General features: G+C 41.2%; 1 protein-coding gene across 1 annotated transcript; it reads left to right on the top strand.

The window, feature by feature from the left end:
- The first annotated feature begins 7,446 nt into the window (after positions 1–7,446).
- On the top strand, positions 7,447–21,990 carry pgfb (placental growth factor b). The gene is made up of 7 exons (XM_046062854.1): positions 7,447–8,034; positions 18,367–18,403; positions 19,671–19,867; positions 19,962–20,041; positions 20,747–20,776; positions 20,855–20,917; positions 21,012–21,990. The coding sequence occupies exons 1-7, from the start codon at positions 7,972–7,974 to the stop codon at positions 21,031–21,033; spliced, it is 492 nt and encodes a 163-aa protein (XP_045918810.1). The 5' UTR covers positions 7,447–7,971; the 3' UTR covers positions 21,034–21,990.
- The last annotated feature ends 3,012 nt before the right edge of the window (positions 21,991–25,002 follow it).

The following is a 25,002-nucleotide window of genomic DNA, read 5'->3' on the forward strand; positions in this document are numbered from 1 at the left end:
CATCGTCATTCCTCTTGTTACCATGATTCCCGGGGGTGCTGCTGTGTTTATTTTCTCCTGATTAGCACTGCACATTTTCACTTCTTCAGGGCTGGGAGTCAGTTAGTGGTCTGTGTTCATTCAACACCAGATCGTTCCACTATGGTTCAAAGCTTATCACAACACCTTCTAACTCCCCCAACCCTTTCAATTCCAGATCTGCTCCCGAACACCCAGGCGAGGCCGGCATTCTGCCTTTGTTGATCTTACTGCTAGAATTGTCAAACACCAGCTTTCAATAATTTTCCAAGCCGATCATCGAGGAGAAAAAAAAGCATTCGCGATTGGTAACAGTTTCGTATAGTCTGAAAGCAATCATGCCTGTAATCACACTTAATATTCCTGGGATGTCACAGTCTTACAGACAGGATGGATGTCCTGTTCTTCATCAGAGACACATCTTGGAAGGACCTCACAGTTGGTTTCTAAAGAAAATAGTGTCAGCTTTGCTACAGATCCTTCAGCTAAGCATGCTGAATTACTGAAATCTCTGCAAATGCACTATAGAAATTTAATGGAATTATGGTGTAATCTAAGAGCTTGACAGACTCATAGGGCAACACCATTTCAGTTATCAGCTTATATTTGGATATGGAATCCAGTTTTAAAATCATTTAAATTTATTCACTAAAGAACCCAATGTTGTAGGTCAGTAATTATCTTCAATCATTTCCAAATATTCGAGGGATACAGACTAGATGAGGGTTTGTTCTTGTGCAGTATAGCTGACATCAGAAACTGCAGAGCAAGAAAATAATCTAACTCCAGGGCAGACAGGCTCCTCCTTTCTCACAACCCCAGCATCACCATGATGGAACTTGTATATTTATTTGCTTATTTTCTTTTTTAGGGTAATGGAAAAGTTAAGCTTCAGCCAACGTAACTGAAAACGTTTCCTTTACAAATGGAAAGTCATACTGATTTTTGTCACAGAGAAAGAGAATATCACTTAAGATGCACTGGTCAATCCTCTCTTTATCCATTGCATTTGCATTAACTTAATACAATGCATGTTCATCCTTCAGAGACACCGAACTGAACGGCTGTTTTATCCACCCTGGTGGTCCTCATTTATCTGTCCCCTCTGGGTACAGCGCCATCTGGGATTGGTTGTCTCCACCATCTCCCTAGCAGGACCAGACACTTAAAAGCATTGTCTTGAGAATCTTCAAGTCTGCAAATGCACAGTAGCCACGAAGCAGTGCGGACATTTTCTTGAAAAGTGAATTAACTGATGATTATAAATGGCACTGCTGCCAAATTCCCACCAGTCGGCTGTATTATTTATTTTTTCAAGTTATTAACTTTCCCTAGCACTTTGACCTCCACCCACCCTCTCCCTGCCCTGCTCCCATTTTCTTGTTCCTTGTTCTACAAGCTATAGCTATTTCAGCAAATGTACTTCTCTACACATAAATAAATCTCCGTGCACAATTTTACTTGGCTGCAGTTTGTATAAACACTTGCGCACAGACGAACTTCACCTAACACTTGCTCAGGCCACGGCCTACTTCTGTACTTTTCCTCTTAGCGGTCAATTGGTCACCTCCATACCTCGAAGTCACTGCCTTTAAAAAAAATTGACTCTGTGGGTTATAATTATTTGAGAATTGTGAGTCATTCCAGCTTTCTCGCATTGGTGTGTTGTTGATCCCACTAATCATTTCAGTCAGGACCCAAGCATGTATTCAATTATTAGGGGAATTGTTTGACATGTTGGGAAAACGGCACACAGTTGTGTTTCACACTTCGGTTTCTGAACAGATTAAACAAACAAGATATAACACATTATTTATTGAGCTAGAGGCACTGACAGACTGTTACCTATAGACAGAACCAGGCTAGCTGTTTCCCCCTGTTTCAAGTCTTGTTGCTAAGCAAGCTAGCTCCAGCTACATAGCCTATTTACCGTACAGGCAAGAAACTCTCTCTCTAACTCTCGGCAAGAAAGCAAATAAACATATTTCCCAAAATGTCATTCTATTCTTTAAAGAAAGCAATTAGTGTTTGAATATTATTTGATTGTAACTGTGGGCAGCAGCATTACATAGTCAAGCATTACAACACGTTCTTCAGTTCATATGCAGCTACAGAAACATTTATTTGAGCTTAGTGTTTTAATGCCATCTTTACAGTAATTGCACAGCGTTACACGGCTACTGTCAGTTTACACAGGTTTACTTTATGACTGTGGCTGGTGTGTGTGTTTTCCAAAGAAACATTTTATACATAACCCCTGAGGGAGGATAAACTAATGTGAGGTTTTAAAAAACAATGTATACCCTGAAAAAATAAACAGCAACACTCAGATTGCAATCCGGTAAATCTCGCTGCCTGATTGAGTTCATGTTTATGTAAATTTTGCACTTATAGAAATAAATCTAATCTCGCTGCCATTTGATCTCAGTGCAACATTTAAAGGTATATTCCATTAGCCTCTGAGTACAAGGAGGTATGTTTACAGACTAATCTAAAGCTTGCTGCAGTACACCTGCTGGAGCTTGCAGAGGTGTTCAGTACATTTTACATAATTTTGGACATATAATTTGAAGATAATGTTTTAATATGCGAGCAGTGTTAAGAATATCTCATTTATCTGTTTAGTGGCACAGGCTGCACCACCACCAACAGCGTCAACCCATGAACTCGTGAATGTGCTCCACATGTGGGACCTCTTAATGGAGTTTAGAGTATCACCACAGGCCTGAGTTATAACCTGCTCTCTGACTGCAGGACCACTTCCGCACAGCTTGCACCGCTTGCTCTTCATTTATAAAGCTAACAGCTTTTACAACTTGCAGTGACACAAGCCGTGATAACTCACTCTCATTGCTGTTTTTCCTTTTTCTATATTACCAACTGCAGGCCTCTTAGCTTGTTGAGGTGATGACATTTTATCTTAGACAAACACCCAAGTTTCCTTTCAGAGCACTGCTGCTGCTGTGCTCCAGGTCGTCGTCATGGACAGACACAGAGAACCTTAGACCACATCTGTTGCATATGTTACGTGGATGTTACCAAACTTGAGCCTGTCTTTCTGTTAATTAGAAAAGAAAATACACATTACTTGGGCAGCACGGTGGTGCAGTGGTTAGCACTGTCACCTCACAGCAAGGAGGTCGCGGGTTCCGGTTGCCCCGGCCTTTCTATGTGGAGTTTGCATGTGCTCCCTGTGTCTGCGTGGGTTCTCTCTGGGTGCTTCCTCCCACCGTCCAATGACATGCAGCCTAGGTTAATAACTGACCCTAAATTGTACTTAGGTGTGAGTGTGACTGGGTGTTTGTCTATGTGTGACCCCGCGATGGACTGGCGACCTGTCCAGGGTGTACCCTGCCTTTCGCCCGATGTCAACTGGGTCCCTGTACGCAGGATAAGCGGTTGATGATGGATGGATGGAATAAACATTACTTCATAGGTGCTGGATTTAATAATTGTAATTGTTGTTTTAAGAACAACTTGATTTTCATCCCTCTATTAAAGGAATAGTTTGACATTTTGACAAATAGACTGTCTTGCCCCCGCAACCCTGTATGCAGGATAAGTGGTTGACAATTGATGGAAGGAAGACTTTCTTGCTGAAAGTGAGTAGTATGAGACGGCAGCCTGCAGGCGATTAGCATAGCTTAGTTTAAAAACTGGAGGAAGGGGATAAGGGCTAGCCCGGCTCTCTCCCAAGTTCAAAAATCAGCCTACCAACACCTCTAAAACTCAGGAACACATATCTTGCTTGTTTAATCAGCACACATACTGACATTTGTGGATTTAGTGGTTGTAAGACGTTTAGATTTTTTTGAACAGCTAATCCAACAGTGCAGAACATTTGTGTCGTAAATACTGCAGCTGCATCGCGCTACTGGCCATACTCGCCATTTTAACATTTCTGTTCTTACTTCCTAAGCTGAGTGGTTCCGGTAGGAGGGTTTTTGAACTTCGGACATAGCCAGGTGAGGTGTTTCCCCTTGGATCCAGTCATTATACTATGCTAGGTTAAGCTAGCCACCTCAGCTCCACCTCTGGCTCCAACACAGAGACATAAGAATGGGATCAATCTTCTAAATCTAGATGAGGAACAAAAGCAAATAAGTACATTTCCCAAAATGAAATACAGTGTCAGAAGTTTTCCACAAGCATTTCTCCCACTGGATGCTTTTGTTCAGCATTGATTCAATGCCATATGGTTTTCTGTAATTGCCCCTCAAATTAAAAAGAATTAACTTAGCAATATTTTCTTGTGACATCGGGAATTTAATCCTCACTTAGCCTGTGGTTACCACAGCCAACTGACATTTTGATGTCCAAGACACAGCTGCATAAAGTTAAATGGTACGTGGAGATATCTGCAAGGACTGATTCATGATACCTTCAGACTAAAATAACTTCCAATTGTCTGTGAATTGTGGACTGGCTTCCTACAGATGTAACAATGCTCACACATGAACCGACTGGGCATGAAAACAGGATGACACCTGACAACCTTGAGACAGAAATATGTCAATGTTGCATGGAAGTGTAAACAGGATTTGACATGTTCTAAATGAAATAACTTGTTGTCATATAATGCTAATCACCTTAGGCAACAGTAAGCAGCTTTTTACTCATGGCTGGAGCACTTCCCATTCACCAGTTATTCCAAATATAACTGTCTTCACAATAATACAGTTGGGGAAGGAGGAAAAGATTCATGGTTTGTCATGTCTAATGAAAGGAAGAAAGGGTCTGGATGTTGAATACATCCTGTTTGGGCGTGCTGTCCAGGTGGTCCAACCAAGGGGGTAAGCCAGAGATCGGACAGTGGAGCCGACCAAAGCCTGCATGGAGGGATCCATGTAGGCCCAAAATTGACGTCAAAACCCTGTGATACCCCATCGCACATGAGAGACATAACCGTGTTGCTTAGATTATAAACTCTTAGCAATCAAAAAAAGCCTATTCGGCCATCAGTGATGCTGCGTTGGTGTTTGGCAGATGAGCCTCGTAGGTGGACTGATCAATCAGTGACGATCCGAGACAGACACTGAGACATAAGACTTTTTGTTGGTGCAGCTACCAGAATTACATCATTAAACCCCAGTTATTCTGCGTGATCATGCGCAGTAGATGGTGGTGCCAACAGGAAGTAGCCCTGTAGTAGTATTTTATTGGTCCAAAACTGGCTTCACTGCTCTCCATTCAAATCAGCGGAGTGGCTTTGTCCGGTGATATACTGTCTATGGGTCCAACATGAGTAAAATGATATTACATCATCTCCCAGAATCCTCCAGTTCATGTTCATTCTTATATTCTTATATTTGTTTTAGTATTTAAAATATGAATTCAGCAACAGTCAAGGTTTTGAGCTACATCGTTAAAATTTAAAAAAGATGATGCATAGATGAAGAATAAATAGTCAAGAATTACAGTGACTTTAAGAACCTTTGGTCTCCCTGTAGGGCTCTAACTATTGTTAGTGATATCCTTCAAAGTAAGGGGCTCTCTAGCTCTCCACCTTCCCCTTCGAGGCCCCACTGTGGAGGAAACCAAAGCTGCCGCAACAATGATGAATGGACATCATTAATGTCGTTCATCTGTTTACCTTTTACACAGCAATCTGGGAAAATGAGGGGTCAACAGCAAAAGGGAAATCTGCTTACTTTGGCACTTCAGTTCCTGAGAGCCACACATTTCGTCTTCACATGACATGACACTGCAGAAGGTGAGGTACTCATTTATTCGACCAGCGGACTTTCCCTCAATTGTGTAGCCTTATAACAATACCCAAAAAGAGTTTAATTGGCATTTTTATCTTTATGTTTAATTTCTGGGTAAGTTAAAGATTTCAGACCTTCTTAATATTCATGAAGAAACATCATGTTTTTCATCCCTGATCACCCATCTATCTGCAGAGTAGGCTTGAAACTGGAACCTATATTTCTCATTTAGATAATGATTTCATTAAAGAGGCATCACTTAAATAGATAGTATCTTGTTTTAATAAATCTTTGAAAAGGCGGACATTGAATCTAAGCAGGGATGACACTTGGTTGACGCTACCATTCTTTGTGGTTATAGCTAAAGCAACGAGGACCTCAAGGTTGTTTCATGATGTGGCAGCACAGAGATCCATCTCCCCTGGAATAAGCTATCACTAGAGCCAGGTTTGCTTGTCTTGTCAGCGTGTATTTAGAGTGCAAACAATTTGTGTGATCTTGTTAGGCCCTATCAGCCAGTGAACCTTTAAAAACACCAGATAGATCACTGAGCAGATGGCGAGACGGCTGTAAGAGTCTGGCTCTGTCCTCTGAGCAAACAAAGTCTGTGCCACTGCTTAGCTCTTAAAATATTTGAAACAAAACATGGCAATCACTTGGACTATGTCAATATACAGTAGCTTTACTTTTGCTTATGGTTGGTCAATTTCACCACTTAGAAGGCAGAAAATGGCTTTAATCTTTGGACCATCTGCACTTGCAATACTGGCACAATAAGATGGACAAATAGACGGACAGAAAAAGAAGATTGATACTGTTGTAAAAGAAAACTTTCACCACCCAGACAATGATAGCACAGCTAGAAAGGCAAGGCTAAAACAGAATAATTGCAGAGTCCAGTTCCCTGAAGAATCACAGTTTGCTTTGCTTTCATTCTGTCCTCTCCCTGAATTTTGAAGAGCACCCATCACTGCCATGTAGAGATACAATTTAGGAGATGACTACTGTGATATTGCCCAGCATAATTAGAGGAAATGTCTTTCACAATCCCTGACTGTTTGCGCTTACTGATGATCTGCCTGGGCTGATGGCATTGGGGGGATGTCTCACTCTGCTTAAAGTGTCTGAGATGTTTAGAAACAACACACTCCTGAGTGTGGTCTGTACAATGGCAGGAGGCAGAGGAGCTATTCAGCACTGTTAAGGAATGTGTGGAAGCCCACAAGGAATCCTTTCGTTCCAGGGTTTCTCCAAACAGAAGTCCCACACAAGATTAACTCTATGTGTCAACAGCAATGGAATCTCCCATTCTGCCTCTGCAAACTTAACTAAATACTTAACCCTCAGAGGAAAATCTCTGTGCATCCTGGAGCCTGGGCCAGCAATGAGTATACCATCCGTGTCACCAGTGAAAAAGATCTCTAAATGTTTACCCTGTCTGAATAGCTCTCACACAAAGCCTTGAGTACTTAAAAGAGGTTTCTCAGCGAGTCTGTGTATATACTCTGTGGTGTAAATCACCTGCCATGTATAGTCTAGAATTCAGGAATAAAGCATCAGCAGTAGCATCACAATCTCTGTAATAACCATGTACAGCATCGCATAAATTACATTACAAACTTAAAGGGGAAGCGCGAAAAAATCTCATCAGTGAGTACTGAGAAGGCAGAAAAAGCAGAGCAGAGAGAGAGAAGGGGAGGAGATTTTAATAGCCAGTATGTGAAAAGGTAGTGTGGGGCAATTAGAGGCAAGTGTGTTTTTCTGCCGACGGGAGCTCAGAGCACGACTGAAAAACTGTTGGTGCAACTTCATGCATTTTGGTTGACGATTTTAGACGCAAGCTCCGTTTTTACTTTCTGCACGGAATGTGCTTTGTCAAAACTGGCTGCCACTATTCCAAACTGCATGCATTATGGTCGTTTAAGGCTTTGTGCTTTGATTCAGTTGGTTTCAAATGTGATATAAAATGATTTTCGTTTTTGACATCATTGTTCCAGCACCTCCAGTTCGCCTCTGGGGCCTTATTCATTAGTTAGCACAATCTACATCATCAGGTTACACGCGGCAGCGGAGCTACGTGACTGCACTCATTCTCAGCATTACTAAACCGGGAGTAGATGACTTGGAAATTCCCGGTCAGCATCTATTTTTTTTTTCTTTTCTGAGTAGTTTTGAACTTTTGTTGGATTGTTTCATTGTGAGCATCGGGAGCCGTCACCCCCTCTCCACTCGCAGACATCGCGAAATGAAACTGTGTTTTGTCATCCAGACTGCGGTGGCGCTTCATCTGCTGCTCTCACCTGCACAGGTAGGACATTAAACTGCAGTTAAACTTAATTCTCAGCCAGAAGTAATTTCACTCAACGTTAGACTCATCAAGTAAATATTTCCACAGTCCAGTTTGATTATTTGGGTCTACTTAAGTAATAATGCAAATTTTAATCGAATATAAAATAATGAGCCTATTGTTAGATATGTTAGTCTGGCACCAGTACAAAATGGTTGAGTCAGCAGAAGCCTGTTGATGAAGTGATAATAAGCCATTGTCCATATGGCTTTGAATGAGCGCCATCGTGCACAGTTCATTCATAAGATGGAACGTGACAAACTGCATCACTCTGCCTGTGGAACACATGATGCCAAGTGACTCACTCTTTCATTTGGAGAAGCATACTAAGCTTATAATTAGAGCCGCATTATACTTTAAAGCCCAGTTTCACAGGCATGGATTATTATTCCCAGCCCTGTATGGTGAGGCCTTTTTTTCTTTTCTTTGCAATGTAGATTTCCATCAAGCAAACACCTGATTGAAAACTCTTTAAAATAGGAATCAACAATAACATTTTGAAAGGCAAAGCCTCTAGTGTTCAAACTTTGCAGCTGTATAAGTAACAGATCCTGGCGAGTTAGCAAGCCGCTTCAGTCTGACAGACTGAAAGTGTTGGCAGTGTATCAGGTAAAACTGGCAAGAAAGTTTGCAGTCTCCATTTCTCTTCTTTTCATTTGCACCCTTTCAGTCCTGTCTTGTTTTATCCCAGCACAAATCTCCATTTTTAAGGGTACCTGCAGTGTGAATAATTACAATGATAAAGATGAGTGTGTGTGTGTGTGTGTGTGTGTGTGTGTGTGTGTGTGTGTGTGTGTGCAAAAAATCTATTGAAACTTAATTTCAGGCCAGTCATATCAATGTCAGAATAGCAGTAGATTAGCACAAAGCGGTTCTGTTCTCTGTTGCCTGACCTTTTAGTCTTATAATAAAAATGTGCCAGAAAAGGACAGAGCTGAAACTGGAGTGAGAACTCATTCAAAACTTGGGTAGAAACACTTGTAAGAGGATGTGCCACAGGACAGCAGGACTTGGGCCAACTAAAGCTCAGGCTCTGATTTCCTTCCAAGGTGGCGGATGGCTGGCAGCTATATCTGATGGCTCTCCTGTTTAATACAAAACCAGGCCAGGCATCCATTCACTGCCACTGTCACACTGCATATGCTGCTGCTACCTACTGCAGTTTCCCTTTTGCCAGGCTGCAGTCCACATATAGAAGTTGAAGTACCATGTCCCACCAGATTCTCTAGCTGGAGACTTTGCAGCTGTTGCTGAGTTGAGAGTGAGTGGGAGAGGCATGGGATCTCCACTAATCCTCATAATCAGCTCATGGGCTGCTCAGTCAAAATAGGAGTGACAAAATCCAGGTCCCTCAACATGTAGCAGGTTAAATGGCCCTCTACTGCCCATAAGACTGACAGCAAATGTAAACAATACAATTCTGAGAGGAACTGTGCTTGTTGTTTCTGAGATCCATCTCTAACCCTTCAGTTGCCATTGTTTTATGATGAAAGATCAGCTTAAAACAGAAAGTGAGTGATGCTTTAGTGCAAAGACGCACCAGATTTAGCCCTAAATACGCATAAGGAAATAAATGTCTCACATTTTTAGCAGACTAGCGACGTGCCAGCAGTCCTTTTCAAGCCAGAGTGACAAAATGAGACTCTTATGGAAGGTGTCTGTCCTGCCAGCTCCCACAGTAAACTGTCAGACTGGTGTACCAAAGTGGAAAAAGCAAACATTGGCCATGTGGTTGGGAATGCCATTTATAAGTGTCCGTCTTTGGGATTCTCTCCCCATGAATATGTTCCACTAATTGATAATGATGATTTCTCATCACTGACGCAGCTGTGACATGCCGTCAGCAGCCTTGTGACTCATGCAGTCAATCATGTCTACTATGAAACTTGGAATGGCCAAGCGAGGGTGGGGTTGACTTCAGTTGTGCTTCATGATTCCGGTTTAGTACCATGGATTTACAGCATAGCTCAGTGTATGTGTGTGTGTGTGTGTGTGTGTGTGTGTGTGTGTGTGTGGTCACTTTTTATCATTTCAGTATGTCTGATGAAACAAAGCAGATGGCTTTTTTGTGTCCCCTGGATGCTGTTTTTTATTCATGTCTTCATATTGACTTGAGGTTGTAAGATTCTTATAATAGTACATTGTAGCAACCCAACCATTTTTGGCCTGTGACCTCTCAGACCCCCTAGACATACAGCTGCATAAGTCAGTAGTTTATTACCATGTAAACCTAAGAGGGTTTTTTTTTTCATTGGGGATAGGGGGTGAGTGGCCTTTATTGGGCAGTGACAGTGTACAGACAGGAAGTGGAGTGACGTGAAAAGAGACATTGCTGATGTAGTAAGGACTTTAATCACTATGTGTGTTAACAGTACCAGTAGTTTATAAATGAGCCATGAATAAGCCATTACTACTACTAGGCTTTAATTTACCAACATGTGCAAAGCTGGTAACATATACATACTGTAGCATGCCATGATTGGAGTTACTGTTAAAATTATATATATATATATATGGCAGCATCATAATTGCTGATACGACTGATAGAATTCATGTAGTCTCAATAACTGTGGTCTTTCTGTTGATATGTACAGATCATTCTTTTGTAACTCTCCTGGTCCCTTACATATATGGCTCTTGATAGATGGTGGAAGCACCTGGGTTTCCCTTTCAAACAATGGTGGCCTCTTGGTCACCCAGTCACTAAGGCAGTGAAATGGAGAAATATAATATAACTGCTGTCCACCGGTAATTTTGTTCACATTCCTTGACACTCTCTATTCTCCTGTTCGGTGTATTATTGGTTCTTCCTGTGCATATAATCCACATACAGCATGTACAGATTGTGTTTTTGTGTCTGTGTTTACACTACAACACTGAATATCACTGTATAGATTTTGCCTGTGATTCATTCAGCAGATTGAAAGAGCTTTGCCAAAATCATCAGTGCCTGTTGTCTCCTGCCCATTTGACATTTTCCCCACCTTGTTAAAAAAAAACACCGGGAGGATCTGTGTGCATTACACCTTCTTTATTGTCATAGTAATTGTGGGCATACAAATGCAGGTGAAATCTTGCATCAACACAACCAAACCTGACTGACACAGTCAGCGTTTCCAGGGAGAAACACCTTAAGTGCTGTCGACGTGGACTGCTGCACATCTCAGGATTCAGCTCTAAAAGATAGTTCTGTTATATTAAGAAAATCAGTGAAGGATAAGAATTATAAGCCTCTTTGGTATGAGATTATGAAATTCTTTGTCTGTTTTAAAAATACAGTATTTTTCTAGGATGAAATGATAAAAACCAAATATAGGAAAAATATCTTGCCTAACTCATTTGACTTTGCAGATAGACTCATCACCACATCACCAGTGAAGCATGCTCCTGATGTCTTTGAGCAAAAAACAAAGAAGGGAGTGAGCCTCAACTTTTTCTCTTGTATCTGTGTGTTTGAGCACGTGACATTACACAGGTGTTTCCTTTACGTCATCACCAGCAGCAAAACAATACTTGAGTGTGACCATCTGTGTCGCCCACATGTGTCTGTTCATGGAGATTTGTCCTTATTCTTGTTCATAACTAGCCAAGTGTAGATGGCACGGCATCACATTTCCAGTTTCAATACAACTAAATATATCAACAATAAAAAATGTGTAGGTTTCATTTCTCAGAATCGAAGTGTCGAAGTTTTTGTTAAGATGCAGCTGAGTTATCCACAATCAGACATTAATGTTCTCCCTTCTGTCTGTGTGTCTGGCACATCTTTCTAATTCAGATGTCTGCATACTGGGCCATGCAGTGACCTGCTGACTGAATGGGCTCTTACAGTATTTGCGTTGTTGTGGTATTACTCTCTAGTTGTAAAGCCCTGGCCCAAGGGAGGGCTACAATCAGGAAATATGGATTTCTTCTTCCTTCTGCGGAGGAGGAGGAGCGGTGGTGCTCGGGGGCAGCCGTCTGCTCAGAAGGCTTTAATCTCCCATCTGGATGTAATTTAGTGTGGTTTACACAGGGAGAACAGCGTTTACTGTAATAGAGACCACAATTACCACCGGTCAGTCTTATCTCAAGACCTGTGCTGTGTGTGTGTGTGTGTGTGTGTGTGTGTGTGTGTGTGTGTGTGCATGTGTGTGTATGTTTGCAAACAGGGTGCATGGTTTATACAGTTGTGTGTGTTTGTGTGTGTCTTCAGGGGGACATTTGTGCATGCATTAATGGACCTATACTGGGGAAATTGTGTTTATCTAAATCAACATTTAAATGGACCCTTACCTCTCCCTTGTCACATGACCCTGTGTTTTTGTTTTTTTTCAAAATTTAGACAACTACTCCAAGAAAACATTGCTTGCTTGTAATGTGTCCGAACTGACTGCAGAAGACAAATTAATAATATTAAATGATGTAATTATCTTTATCTTAAAAAAGAGGTAAAGTGCCAAACTTTCTTAGCCAGGTGCAGTGACTTCCGTGATCCTTGTTCACTGTGAGGCCAGGAAACCAGCGGAGACTCCAGGAAGTAACTGCTCCCAGCCAAAGGGACGGCACATAAAACCCCATAAAACCATATGTTGTCATTATTGCACTCCCATTTTTGTTTGGATTTAACAAACAGGATATAACATGTCAGTTAGTGAGATTTAGAGGTGCCGGGTGGATTTTGTCACCTTTGGACTGAGCCACGCTAATTGTTTCCCCCTGTTTCCAGTTTTATGCTAAACTAAGTTAAACTAAGTTAAGCTACGATTACCACCTGCTGTCTACAGATGAAGTAGATATGGAAGTGGTATCATCAGCCTTCTCATCTAACTCTCAGCAGGAAAGCTAATTGAACTATAAGGAAACACAAAATAGGAATAGTTTTATTTATTGTTATCATATTGAACTTTCAAATCAAGCTCACACATTAGTTTATTTATGCTACATTGAAGCTTTGAATCTGTGTGACACCCCTAAGTTTTCTAATCTGTGAAATAACTCTGCATTTCAAAGGCTCCATATACCCACAGAACTTGAGAAATTGTTGTGGCACATTTACCACATGCTCTCTTGGTGTTTTTGGTAGTGCTCTATGATCACAAGCCCTGACCTGACCACCCTAGAGACCCAGCTGGAGACTGTCAGACCTGCAATGGCACAGGTGTCATTGTATGTTCACCCACCGCGTGTACACCAAAGAGAACCTGGCTTTCTTTTGTAGTGGTGTAGAATAGATACAGTGACCTGCAGGCCCTGTAAAAGGCCTGTGAGAATTAATGTCACGGTCATGGTGTTGATGATGTGGAATCTGGTTCTTGATAAAGGATGGATGAGGATGATCAGTGAGGCAGGGAGGTAGCTCTGTTTCTCACTCATCTAGCTGTCTCAGTGTTTGTATTCACTTGTTCTGCTTTAGTGCCCTGTGTGCTGTGTGGTCTTGTCTTCACAGACAGACCAAGAGCTTGTTTTCATTGAGCTGGAGATGCAGGTGCTATATTGGCTTGGGTCATGGCTGGGATGTTTGCCAGCTTTGCTTTTTAAACACGTTAAACATCCCTTCTGCATGCATCCCCCAAATCACCAGACTCTGTTCAAGTGCAGATTTAGTTGACAGAGATTATCAAATCACAAGCCTGCATCTCATCCATGGTCTGTTTATCCACACTGTCACCCTTACTAAAAATGGTTAAGTTTGAAAGTAGACCTTTTTGGAAAGCAATGTTAATAATGGCATGGTGCCCAATCAAGCTGGGATCCTTGTTTTCCAGAGTCATGAATAACTGAAGAAGGGGTTTCCGAAAACCAAGTACCAGAGCACTCCTGATTACCTTTAAACTATAAAATGTGTCCATATTTCACGTTTCAGTTTCCCGTTGCTATTGATTCTGTTGAAGGTCATTGCCTATTACAATCCTCAGTCAGTTGACTTAACTTGAAAGTGATCAGTTTTAATTTGTCAAAGATGATGAAGGAGCCTTGTTAGAAGACACTATCTATAGTGTAGCAACATCAGTTTACACTTTTTACTACTCCACAAATGTTTGTGCGCTAACTGGTAGTCAGATGTTCATGGTTTTACATGTTCATAAATTTTTTTTCCTCTAATAGAGGATTTGAAACTGAAACCTCTCTCCAGTTCCAACTACTGCAATTATAGGGAAGTTCTTATGAAATTATGGTGAACTGCTGGACTAATATGATGTTGATTGGGATAAGTGAAAACACAAGCACATTTCACTCAGTTTTGAACAGAATAATCTGAACATTTTGGCATTTTCAACCACAGTTCCTCATTTGTCAGTTGGAGAGTATGATGTAACACCTCCAACCTAAATGACCATATTTTATGATACTCCATGTTTACTATGGATATATTAACAATATATTAATGAAAAACTTACGTTGTCATGCAACAACCATTGCATTTTGTACTAGTGCATGTCTAATAATATTTTTGAGTACTTTTTTTGCATTCCTCCCCCCGTACAATGAAATGAATGTGTGTCATCAAGATTACTGGGCTTCTTTAAAATTCGTTTCTATTTGGAATCAAAACATGACTTACCCTTAATGTCATTTTTTGCAATCCAAAAGAGAAGAGAAACCCAGATGACCAAATCTAGTTCTGCATAATTTTTGCAGTTACAAGAACTTGTCCTATTAATTTAGGCTAAACTGGCAAAGAACCAATCAGCAATTCCTTTCTTTTCCATCATCTGTAAGGCATCACCATTTCTCTTTAGGAAACACGCAGTGGAAAACGGTGGCTGGTGTCCAGATCTTTTTGGCTATTACCCACAGTACCTGCTGTTGAATTGTACCCCTCCACCCTCCAGCTTGACTCTCAAAGTTGAAAAATCTTTTAAGACCATTATGCTGGGTCCCCATCATGTTTTGTTTTTGCACCCTACGCATGCTGCCCTTCCTCTGACAGATGGTGTTAAGCAAAGAGGTTAAAGATGATGCAGTTCAGCTGTGTGGGAGTGGAGAGTAATGAGGCCCGGAGCCTCTGTGGGCTGACAGCAGGAGCCCAGGGACACAACAGGTCCTATGATCTGACCCCGAGGATGTAGCAAACTCTCAAACAGCAGCTTACAAACTTTCACTCAAGACTTCAGAAACATAGGAGACTAGTTTTTAAAGCGGCTTTGCAATCAAGCACGTCGACAGTTTCATTACTGCCATGACTGTTATAGATGTTTTAATCTAACCTCTCTTACTCAGACTAACTGCCTCTCACTCTGCAAAGCAATCTGGTCAAAGGCACGAGATACACTGCACTGCTTAGCAAAAGGTCTCTGAGAACCAGATGTCAGGAGCTGAAAAAAAATTGTACAACCATGGGACAGTGACCAGAGTGGGCTGTAGGAGCATGACCATGATTACATATCCACTGTGTTAATTATCCAACAAGAAGGCTAGTACTGAAGAGATTAGACAATTAACTAATCTTGGAATCATTTAAGTTTCAAGTTAAAATGATAATTGCCAGTTACAGTAATGCTTAATTGCAATATTTTCCAATTAAGTTTTATGCTGTTGGTCAGAGTAATGAGCAATGTGAATGTACCACTTTGGGCATTTTTTATGTTTATGACATTTTAATGATTATGTAATTTATTAAAAAAATATAACCCATCCAATATTTAATAATGTTAGTTGCAGGCCAGTGATTCATCTCATTCCAGCTTTGAAAGAGATCAGGGAAACTTCTGTGTGCTGCCCACTTTTTAACTCCAGTGCCATATCACTCATCCAGCTCCTTCGTACTCTAGCACCCACTCCATTTTTTCCTATGTAAATGTATGTCATATAGATTTTTCAAAGAAATTGAGATAAAATCAACCTCTAGCTGCAATGGATCAGTCATAGATGTTTTTATTTCCTTCCACGGCTGCTTTTGTGGCTGTTCTTTTGTGCATTACCTAGCCCTTGATGTTTAATCTGCCACCAGCTTCAATATATTTTGTGTAAGCTTGTAGAACTCAGCACAGTGGAGAAATTTTTCTTTCTGTGTGATGGTATAAAGGAATGTTTTTGTTTTGTTGGTGTTGTTTTTAGTTAGAACTGGCATGTGGCTTTTTAAATGATTTCCCATTGTTGTATTTACCAAAGCCCAGATGTTGTACCTACAATGTAGAGGGCACAAAGTAGAGGTATTCCGTTACTAGCCAAGAGTTGAAGTATTTATAGTCAGGTCAAGTCAAGTCATGTTTATTTGTATAGCCCTTAATCACAGCTAGCTTCAAAGGTCTTAACACCCACTTTATGAAAACAATAAATAAAAATATCATACTGCAATGTTAGACCCTCTGAGGACATTTAAAAAACTCCCTGAAAAAGCTCATTTGGGAATGAAGTAAAAGAGACTTTTGAGGGAACTACTCAGAAAGCAATCCTGCTTCTGGGATTTATTAGACACATTTATACACATTTATTGATGCAAAGCAGTTCTCCCTTTCCACCAGAGATGAATTACCTCTTTGTCACCATTGATCACTCAGTCATACTGTAAGTGCACAAGAAGGATGGAATGGCTACGTGAGGATCTACAGGCAGCCTTCTATAATCTGGCATCTTGTCGGCAGCTCAATTCTCTGTTCTCAACCACAGGAGGCTCCAAAGATGCTTCCTCACCATGTCAAGGCTTAACCCATGGCCAAGGTCAGAGAAATTCTCCACACCTCACCACATTCTGAACAAGCAACTGAGACCAGAGCCAAAAAGCCCTTGTGATGTGGAGCAGCCTCATGAAGACCCATAGACATGAAGAGAGAGAGCAGATCATGTGCCAATTAACACTGGAAAAAGGATTTAGTTTGTCTGCCTGGTATTGCTAGAGAGGATGAAAAAAGGAATCAATTTCCCAGAGAGTGGGAGTGACTTTTAACAATAACTTAAACTGAATTGTGACTTTTCCATGCTGCGCATGAAGCAGATTCTGCTGGCTTATATCCTGCGGCGCTGTTCGCTGACACAGTTCGATGTACGCCACTCTAGAACAATTCCTCTGCCGGAGGAAACAGCTGTAAATTTTGGCCAGATGACCAGCCACTTTGGAGAAAAAAGGGAGATGCCTGAACATATCCCCTAACACAAGGAGGACTGAGTGGCTGACTGGAAGCTCTTGTGTATTGATATGATGTCTGTCATACAGTACATTGTGTTGCAGATAAGACAGATCTGTCCCGAATACACAAACTTGCCTGCCATTTATCTCAGTGACAGTTTTACAGGAACCTCTGAAATGTTTGTGTGAGTGTGAATGCATCATCATCATTAAAGCAGGACATTCCTCGTTAATCACATTGTTTGGAAGAAACGGCAGAGTGTAGCACTTTGCTGACAGATGCTATCCTCACCCTCAAACTCATTTTGGTTCATAACAGGAAGTAGATGCACTTTAGCAACGGGTAGAGGATGTAAAAAGCAATATTGCTTATTGCTATCGTTTGGGAAAGTCCTTGTCTGTCTGTTTGCTATTACATTACAACTTTTGGTCCAACACTTTCAGTAAATCAGTGTGAACACAGACAGTGTTACAGTATAAAAGTCTTCAGGTGTGTGTGTTACATAAGAATTGGAATGTGACCAGTGAAAGAAACAGTGATGAGGGGAGATTGCGGAAGCAGGTTGTCTGCCGCCGGTCCAGCTCTTCTGCTTGAGGGTATTTTATCAAATGTACATTTCCCTTCCTGAGATGGAGTCAACCAGAGGTTTTGTGTTTTCCCAGGCGGATGAGAAATGCACTCTTGTTTATCATAGGATGATGGGAAAAAATCAAGACGGAGGGGGAAACCATCAATGGGAAAATAAATAGAGAGCTGAATTGTACACCACAGGAAACAGGTTTTGAACCTAAACAGTTGGGCACACAGAGGAACGTGATATATATGAGAGACTGGATCTGCTGCTTGTCAGAAAGACTTTTTCACTGCAGGGTGAAAAACTGAAAAAAAGGTGTGTGATCGTCTGCTTTATTTCACTGTAGTCCCAGCTGTCACCACTAGAGGACAACTATACTTTAGTGACTGATATAGGTAATTAATAGCAGCCTGATGCTGTCTTTATGTACAGGATATTTTGTATTATATGTTCTCGTTTGAAAGGTGTGTATTAAAATAGTAGGATGGTGGAGGCATGTGAAACGTGTGAATTCTTCTGCCACCATGTTGGCCATTATCTGTGTTTCGGTCCAACCATTTCATTCGGACGTTCAAATAAAAGGAATAAGGGTTTTACACTCTAATATGTAGTCGCAGCAAACCTAGATTAATAATCAATCAATTTTAACCATTTTTTTCTGTTTTACAGAGTCTACCCTTGTCAAGCATTAACAACACAACTCAAGGTAGGACGTTCTGCTCGTTTTATTTCTGAAATCTTCTGTAAGTGTTGGAGATGTAATGTTAATATTTTACAGCAAGAGAGTAAACTACTTCCAACTAAAGTACTTCCAACTGTTCTGTCAAGCCATAGTTTACAGTGTATGTGGTTGAAACAAGAGTCTCATGCAAACCAAATGAATCGATGCCAGCCCTGACAAAAAAAAACTTTGAAAAGAAGTGTATTCATACAAACTGTGTTTGTCATGCACTGTTGAGCAATTTGAATGGCCAAGCTCTTCAATCTTGCATGCAAGTTCTTGAATCTTGCATGTAAGTTCAATTAATTTGATATGAATTTAGAGAATGGTAGGGCATGTCTGGACTAGCAGGGATTACTCAACTGCTTACCTTCCCCCCCTATTATCCTCTCCCTCCCTCACATCACTATAAATAAATGCCACATAATGCCAAAAATATAATGAAGACTTGTAGAACTTGCAGCCAGAGGATCAGAGCACATGTAGCAGAAAAGAGCAGATAAGCAGCAGACATACAGTCAGCTCAAGGAGCTGTAACTGGCCAATGAACTGTCCCTTTGTGCTGTAAAACATTATAGTTCGTGGCCTCATCTCCCTACCGTAGATGGGTCCCCTGCCGTCTCCTTCCAGCCTGTCTGCTTTTATAAACAGCTGTTGTGATGTCAGGCTCCATTCGGTGACCCTGGGAGTCACTGCAGTCCCAGAGGTGCCTGTGGGGCAGCTCAGCTCCAGCTTCAGCAGGGTTCTGTTCATGGCCATGTTTCCAGTGTTTGTTTTCTCTTCCTTCTCTGTTTGTTCGGCCATAGTCGTCCCTGTTCCTCCCCCCACAGACTATGCAACTGGGATACTTTCACACATATACCCCCACAGGAAAGCATACTGTACATTAAACAAACATTTTCACTTCAAAATGAAAACAGGATACTCGCTCGCGTATCGCAACTGGGTTTATGTTTCTGTGTACATGGTATAGGGTTGCCATTGTTGGATTATTGAGGTAATTACAGATAGCCTACATCTTTTTCTGGCAGTTCTAATTAAGCTTCACAAACACAAACTCAAAAAAGATCGATGTCGATTGCACTCTCACTGTGAAAGTAATCTACTGTAGAAAGACAGATAGTTGGTCAGATAACAAAACGGTTCTTAAACAAATATACATTTGTCCTCTCAAAGCAAGATTCCTCATAAGAAGCCAACTTGTTTACAACCGCAAAGTGGGCCATACTCAGCCTCCTATTCTCATTCATAGTGTTGATGTTCCAAGAAGTGTGGGGTCGCAGCTTCTGCCGAACCATTGAGAAGCTGGTGGAGGTGGTTCAGGAGTACCCGTCAGAGGTGGAGCACATCTACAGCCCCTCCTGTGTGCCACTGGTGAGGTGCGCAGGTTGCTGCGGGGATGAAAACCTCGAGTGCCATCCCACCCACACCATAAATGTCACAATGCAGGTACAACAATCACACTGTGCAATATGTGTGTAATCCATTACTTTGCTTACTGTGATTGCTTCTATTGATAATCTTAACTCGTTTTACCCCTCAGCTGTTGAAAATCAGGCCATCAGAGCCAGATCAGGAATATGTTGAGATGACGTTTGTAGAGCATCAGACATGTGAATGTAGGTAAGAAAACAAGTCCTAATTTGGGATATGAAAAATTCAATAGCACGCAACCCTGTCTCCTAGAAATTAAGTTTATATACTACTAATTTACAACAGCAAAGTAATGTTAAATTTTTTTGTCAGTATTGTGAGGAAACGTTTCTAATAAATGGATGTGCCGAGTCAAAATGTTCCCACCAAACATATTTGCAAAAGGTTCTCATAATATTTCATTTGTTGACAACACAATATTAACTAAGGCATGATTCATGTTTTTCATGGTTAGGTTTATGCAACAAAATCCTTTTGGTTAGAGAGGTTGGGGAAAGATTGTGGTCAAATATTGAAAATGTCATAGTCAAATACTTTATACTTTATTAGCATTTAACAAAAACCACAGTCTTTCCCCAACTTTATAAAATGTGCTTTGTCACCTAAAGCTAACCACATGACAGATGTGAACAGCAGTCCCCGGGTTCACCATCTACCCCGACCTCCTTCATATAACTTGTGTGTGTGGTACAAAAACGCAGTACTTCCTTTACAAGAAAAATGTAAAAACATAACCCAGCAATTATGTTTCTCTCAAATCATATTTGGTAAAACAAATTAGTTTTTTTATAAATGTAATTTCTAAGAGACAGTGTTGGCAAATACTTACAATGAATGTTAAATGATACTGCACCAGGATGTTCTTTCTAATTTACTGAAACATTTGCTCCTCAGAATCAGGAAACCTATTGTGAAGGTTGAAAGGTAAGAACATGCATATATTGTTATAACATCAGTTTTGAGATTGTTGAAAACAAATTGGTAATTTGGTTCCTCTTGTAGGAAAAGACAAAGAGGGAGAGGACGGAAGAGAAAGGAGAGACAAAAAACGAAAGAATGTGACAGGTGATGGCACAATCTTGGGAGACCGAATTTATGTACTCCTCCGGCTATCAATTTACAGCATTGACAATGCATTGTTCTTTCTCGTGTTTGTCAGGTGCCAGATCCCTCGCAGGTAACTGCAGTGGCGACCCAACCCCGCACCTGCAGTGTGGCTCACTATTTATTTCCAACCCAGTGACAGCATCAAGAGTCTCCTCTGCCCATTTATCAATATTGTTTCCACAGACAGAGACTCGAACAGCTGGGTTTATTTTGCTGACATGCCATCCTGCTGACGGGCAGAGTGTTTGTAATGACAAGCTTCAACAGGAAGTGTGTTTTGATTGGTGGAAACACTGCTGTTACACACCTGACACAATGGACATGCCTGGGAGCCAGTGCAATGTAGAACCAAACCGACCAATGCCTTCTCTTTTCTACAAGTTATTACTGTATCAGATATTGTAATTTGTCATTTTCTCTGTATTTAAGGATGGTTACACTTGTTTAAAATCTATATTTATTGATACAACTGAATATATTTGGACCAGCAACCTTTTAAAAAGTTTGTCATTCTTTGTTCAAACATTATCCAAGAAGCCTTGACTTGACATAGCAGGAAATGTTGGACTGAGTGTGCAGCTGCTATGTACATGCAATAATGAAATGTCTCCCTCTACTGTTTGATGTGTTTTACTGTCAATTCAGGCCTAAATAAAAACAATATTGATCAGAAACCTTAAGCAATTAAGACACATCCACACAAGACTTTGTATACTATAAATGTCTGGTATATAAAATTGTCAGAAATCTAAATTGTTCTTTGGAATATGAAGTATCTCTCTTTCTCTGCTGTTCTGGAGGGTTGGATACAATGTGAATTACATCTGTTTAATTAATGAATGTGAAAACTAATCTTAAAACAGATTAAATGGCAACATCAGTTTATGTCAAATCGCACCAGTAAGTGTGTAACAGGCTGCAAAGGGGACGAGGCAAGCCCAGTAAGTATGGGCAGATCAATACTACAATAACCAATACACTCAAGCAGTACTCATTTGGTATTGATGCCTATTAAAGAATATCAATTATAATTATAGTTTTCTTGTTTTAATGTGATTGCAAGGTCTTGTCAGATATAATTGCATTTCTTTTCTTTGTGCAGTTGAACAGCTCACATTTGTGTCCATCTTGGTGACACAGGACTCTCACAAGCCTCTGCCACAAAGTGTTTTCCTTTGTTTGTTTTTGGAAACACTGCAGTAAGGAAGGGATCAATTGAAGTAGTTAAGTAAAATTATGTCCTTTTGTACTGTTTTCTTTTTCAGGTAGGCTACTACACAAAGAAAATCTCTATGAAAATGTAAAAAGTAACATTTCTAGTGTGTTAGTATTTTTATTTCGTTTAAATATTTATTTTTTATTAAATTGTTATGGTTGTCAGTTTGTGTTTTGAATGTTTTTAATTAAATGCCCTACAGACTATAACATAACGTAGCCTACCAATGAGTGTAATAATTTCAAATTAATTGTTGACATGCAAATGTTTTCACATTCTCACAAAAGAGTAGCCTTCTGTGATATCGATTAAAAAACGTCTATCGGTAAAGGTTTAAAATGTTTTATTCACTCCATTGTGTAGAGCCCGAAATGCCATATAAGCCTGTACTGGCCTTACACAGAGAAAAACAAGCACTCCTCTTTCCCGTCTTCCTGGCAACCTCTGTTCCCAGTGTACCAATGAGTAGTTCAGAAAACATCTCAGTAAATATTAGCTACATCTCCCAGACTCCGAGGCCTGGAAGGACGAGAATAACACAAATAGGCCAACATGGAGAATATGGTATAACCACGTGTTTTATACAGTATGAAACTATGGAGATCCATCTGTAGAAATTGTATTCAAACCACCTCCAAATGTGGCTTGGATCCTGTTTACAAAAAGTCGCATTTCGCGTGTTTTTCGCTGTCCATATCAATCTGCCAAAACACTCTGGTCCCACACCACTGTTTTAGGGGGAGGTCCCCTAACAATCTCTTCCCAAAGACAAAAATAAACTAAGGGTGTCAGCTGGTACCAGAAAATGTTAAGATATATACACTGCTCAAAAAAATAAAGGGAACACTTAAACAACACAATGTAACTCCAAGTCAATCACACTCCTGTGAACTTAGGAAGCAACACTGATTGACATTCAATTTCACATGCTGTTGTGCAAATGGAATAGACAACAGGTGGAAATTACAGGCAAATAGCAAGACGCCCCCAATCAAGAAGTGGTTCTGCAGGTGGTGACCACAGACCACTTCTCAGTTCCTATGCTTCCTGGCTGATGTTTTGGTCACTTTTGAATGCTGGCGTTGCTTTCACTCTAGTGGTAGCATGAGACGGAGCCTACAACCCTCACAAGTGGCTCAGGTAATGCAGCTCATCCAGGATGGCACATCAATGCGAGCTGTGGCAAGAAGGTTTGCTGTGTCTGTCTGCGTAGTGTCCAGAGCATGGAGGTGCTACCAGGAGACAGGCCAGTACATCAGGAGACGTGGAGGAGGCCAACAACCCAGCAGCAGGACCGCTACCTCCACCTTTGTGCAAGGAGGAGCAGGAGGAGCAGTGCCAGAGCCCTGCAAAATGACCTCCAGCAGGCCACAAATGTGCATGTGTCTGCTCAAACTGTCAGAAATACACTCCATGAGGGTGGTATGAGGGCCCGACGTCCACAGGTGGGGGTTGTGCTTACAGCCCAACACCGTGCAGGACGTTTGGCATTTGCCAGAGAACACCAAGATTGGCAAATTTGCCACTGCTCTTCACAGATGAAAGCAGGTTCACACTGAGCACATGTGACAGACGTGACAGAGTCTGGAGACGCCGTGGAGAACGTTCTGCTGCCTGCAAAATCCTCCAGCCTGACCGATTTGTCGGTGGGTCAGTAATGGTGTGGGGTGGCATTTCTTTGGGGGGCCGCATAGCCCTCCATGTGCTCGCCAGAGGTAGCCTGACTGCCATTAGGTACCAAGATGAGATCCTCAGACGCCTTGTGAGACCATATGCTGGTGCGGTTGGCCCTGGGTTCCTCCTAATGCAAGACAATGCTAGACCTCATGTGGCTGGAGTGTGTCAGCAGTTCCTGCAAGAGGAAGGCATTGATGCTATGGACTGGCCCGCCCATTCCCCAGACCTGAATCCAATTGAGCACATCTGGGACATCATGTCTCGCTCCATCCACCAACGCCACGTTGCACCACAGACTGTCCAGGAGTTGGCGGATGCCTTAGTCCAGGTCTGGAAGGAGATCCCTCAGGAGACCATCCGCCACCTCATCAGGAGCATGCCCAGGCGTTGTAGGGAGGTCATACAGGCACGTGGAGGCCACACACACTACTGAGCCTCATTTTGACTTGTTTTAAGGACATTACATCAAAGTTGTATTGGCTTGTAATGTGGTTTTCCACTTTGATTTTGAGTGTGACTCCAAATCCAGACCTCCATGGGTTGATAAATTTGATTTCCATTGATAAGTTTTTGGTAAGTCAGATCTAGGATGTGTTATTTTAGTGTTCCCTTTATTTTTTTTTTGAGCAGTATATACACTACCGTTCAAAAGTTTGGGGTCACCCAAACAATTTGGTGTTTTCCTGAAAAGTCACACTTATTCACCACCATACGTTGTGAAATGAATAGAAAATGGAGTCAAGACATTGACAAGGTTAGAAATAATGATTTGTATTTGAAATAAGATCTTTTTTACATCAAACTTTGCTTTCGTCAAAGAATCCTCCATTTGCAGCAATTACAGCATTGCAGACCTTTGGCATTCTAGCTGTTAATTTGTTGAGGTAATCTGGAGAAATTGCACCCCACGCTTCCAGAAGCAGCTCCCACAAGTTGGATTGGTTGGATGGGCACTTCTTGCGTACCATACGGTCAAGCTGCTCCCACAACAGCTCAATGGGGTTCAGATCTGGTGACTGCGCTGGCCACTCCATTACCGATAGAATACCAGCTGCCTGCTTCTGCTCTAAATAGTTCTTGCACAATTTGGAGGTGTGTTTAGGGTCATTGTCCTGTTGTAGGATGAAATTGGCTCCAATCAAGCGCTGTC

Source organism: Micropterus dolomieu, linkage group LG11 (genome assembly GCF_021292245.1).
Source record: "Micropterus dolomieu isolate WLL.071019.BEF.003 ecotype Adirondacks linkage group LG11, ASM2129224v1, whole genome shotgun sequence".
Lineage (NCBI taxonomy): Eukaryota > Metazoa > Chordata > Actinopteri > Centrarchiformes > Centrarchidae > Micropterus > Micropterus dolomieu.

Excerpts from the sequence above, each read along its gene's own strand:
- pgfb (XM_046062854.1), top strand. The coding sequence starts at position 7,972 with ATGAAACTGTGTTTTGTCATCCAGACTGCGGTGGCGCTTCATCTGCTG. Across the intron at positions 8,035-18,366 it reads TGCTGCTCTCACCTGCACAG|AGTCTACCCTTGTCAAGCAT; the intron begins GTAGGACATTAA and ends TCTGTTTTACAG. Across the intron at positions 20,918-21,011 it reads AAAACGAAAGAATGTGACAG|GTGCCAGATCCCTCGCAGGT; the intron begins GTGATGGCACAA and ends CGTGTTTGTCAG.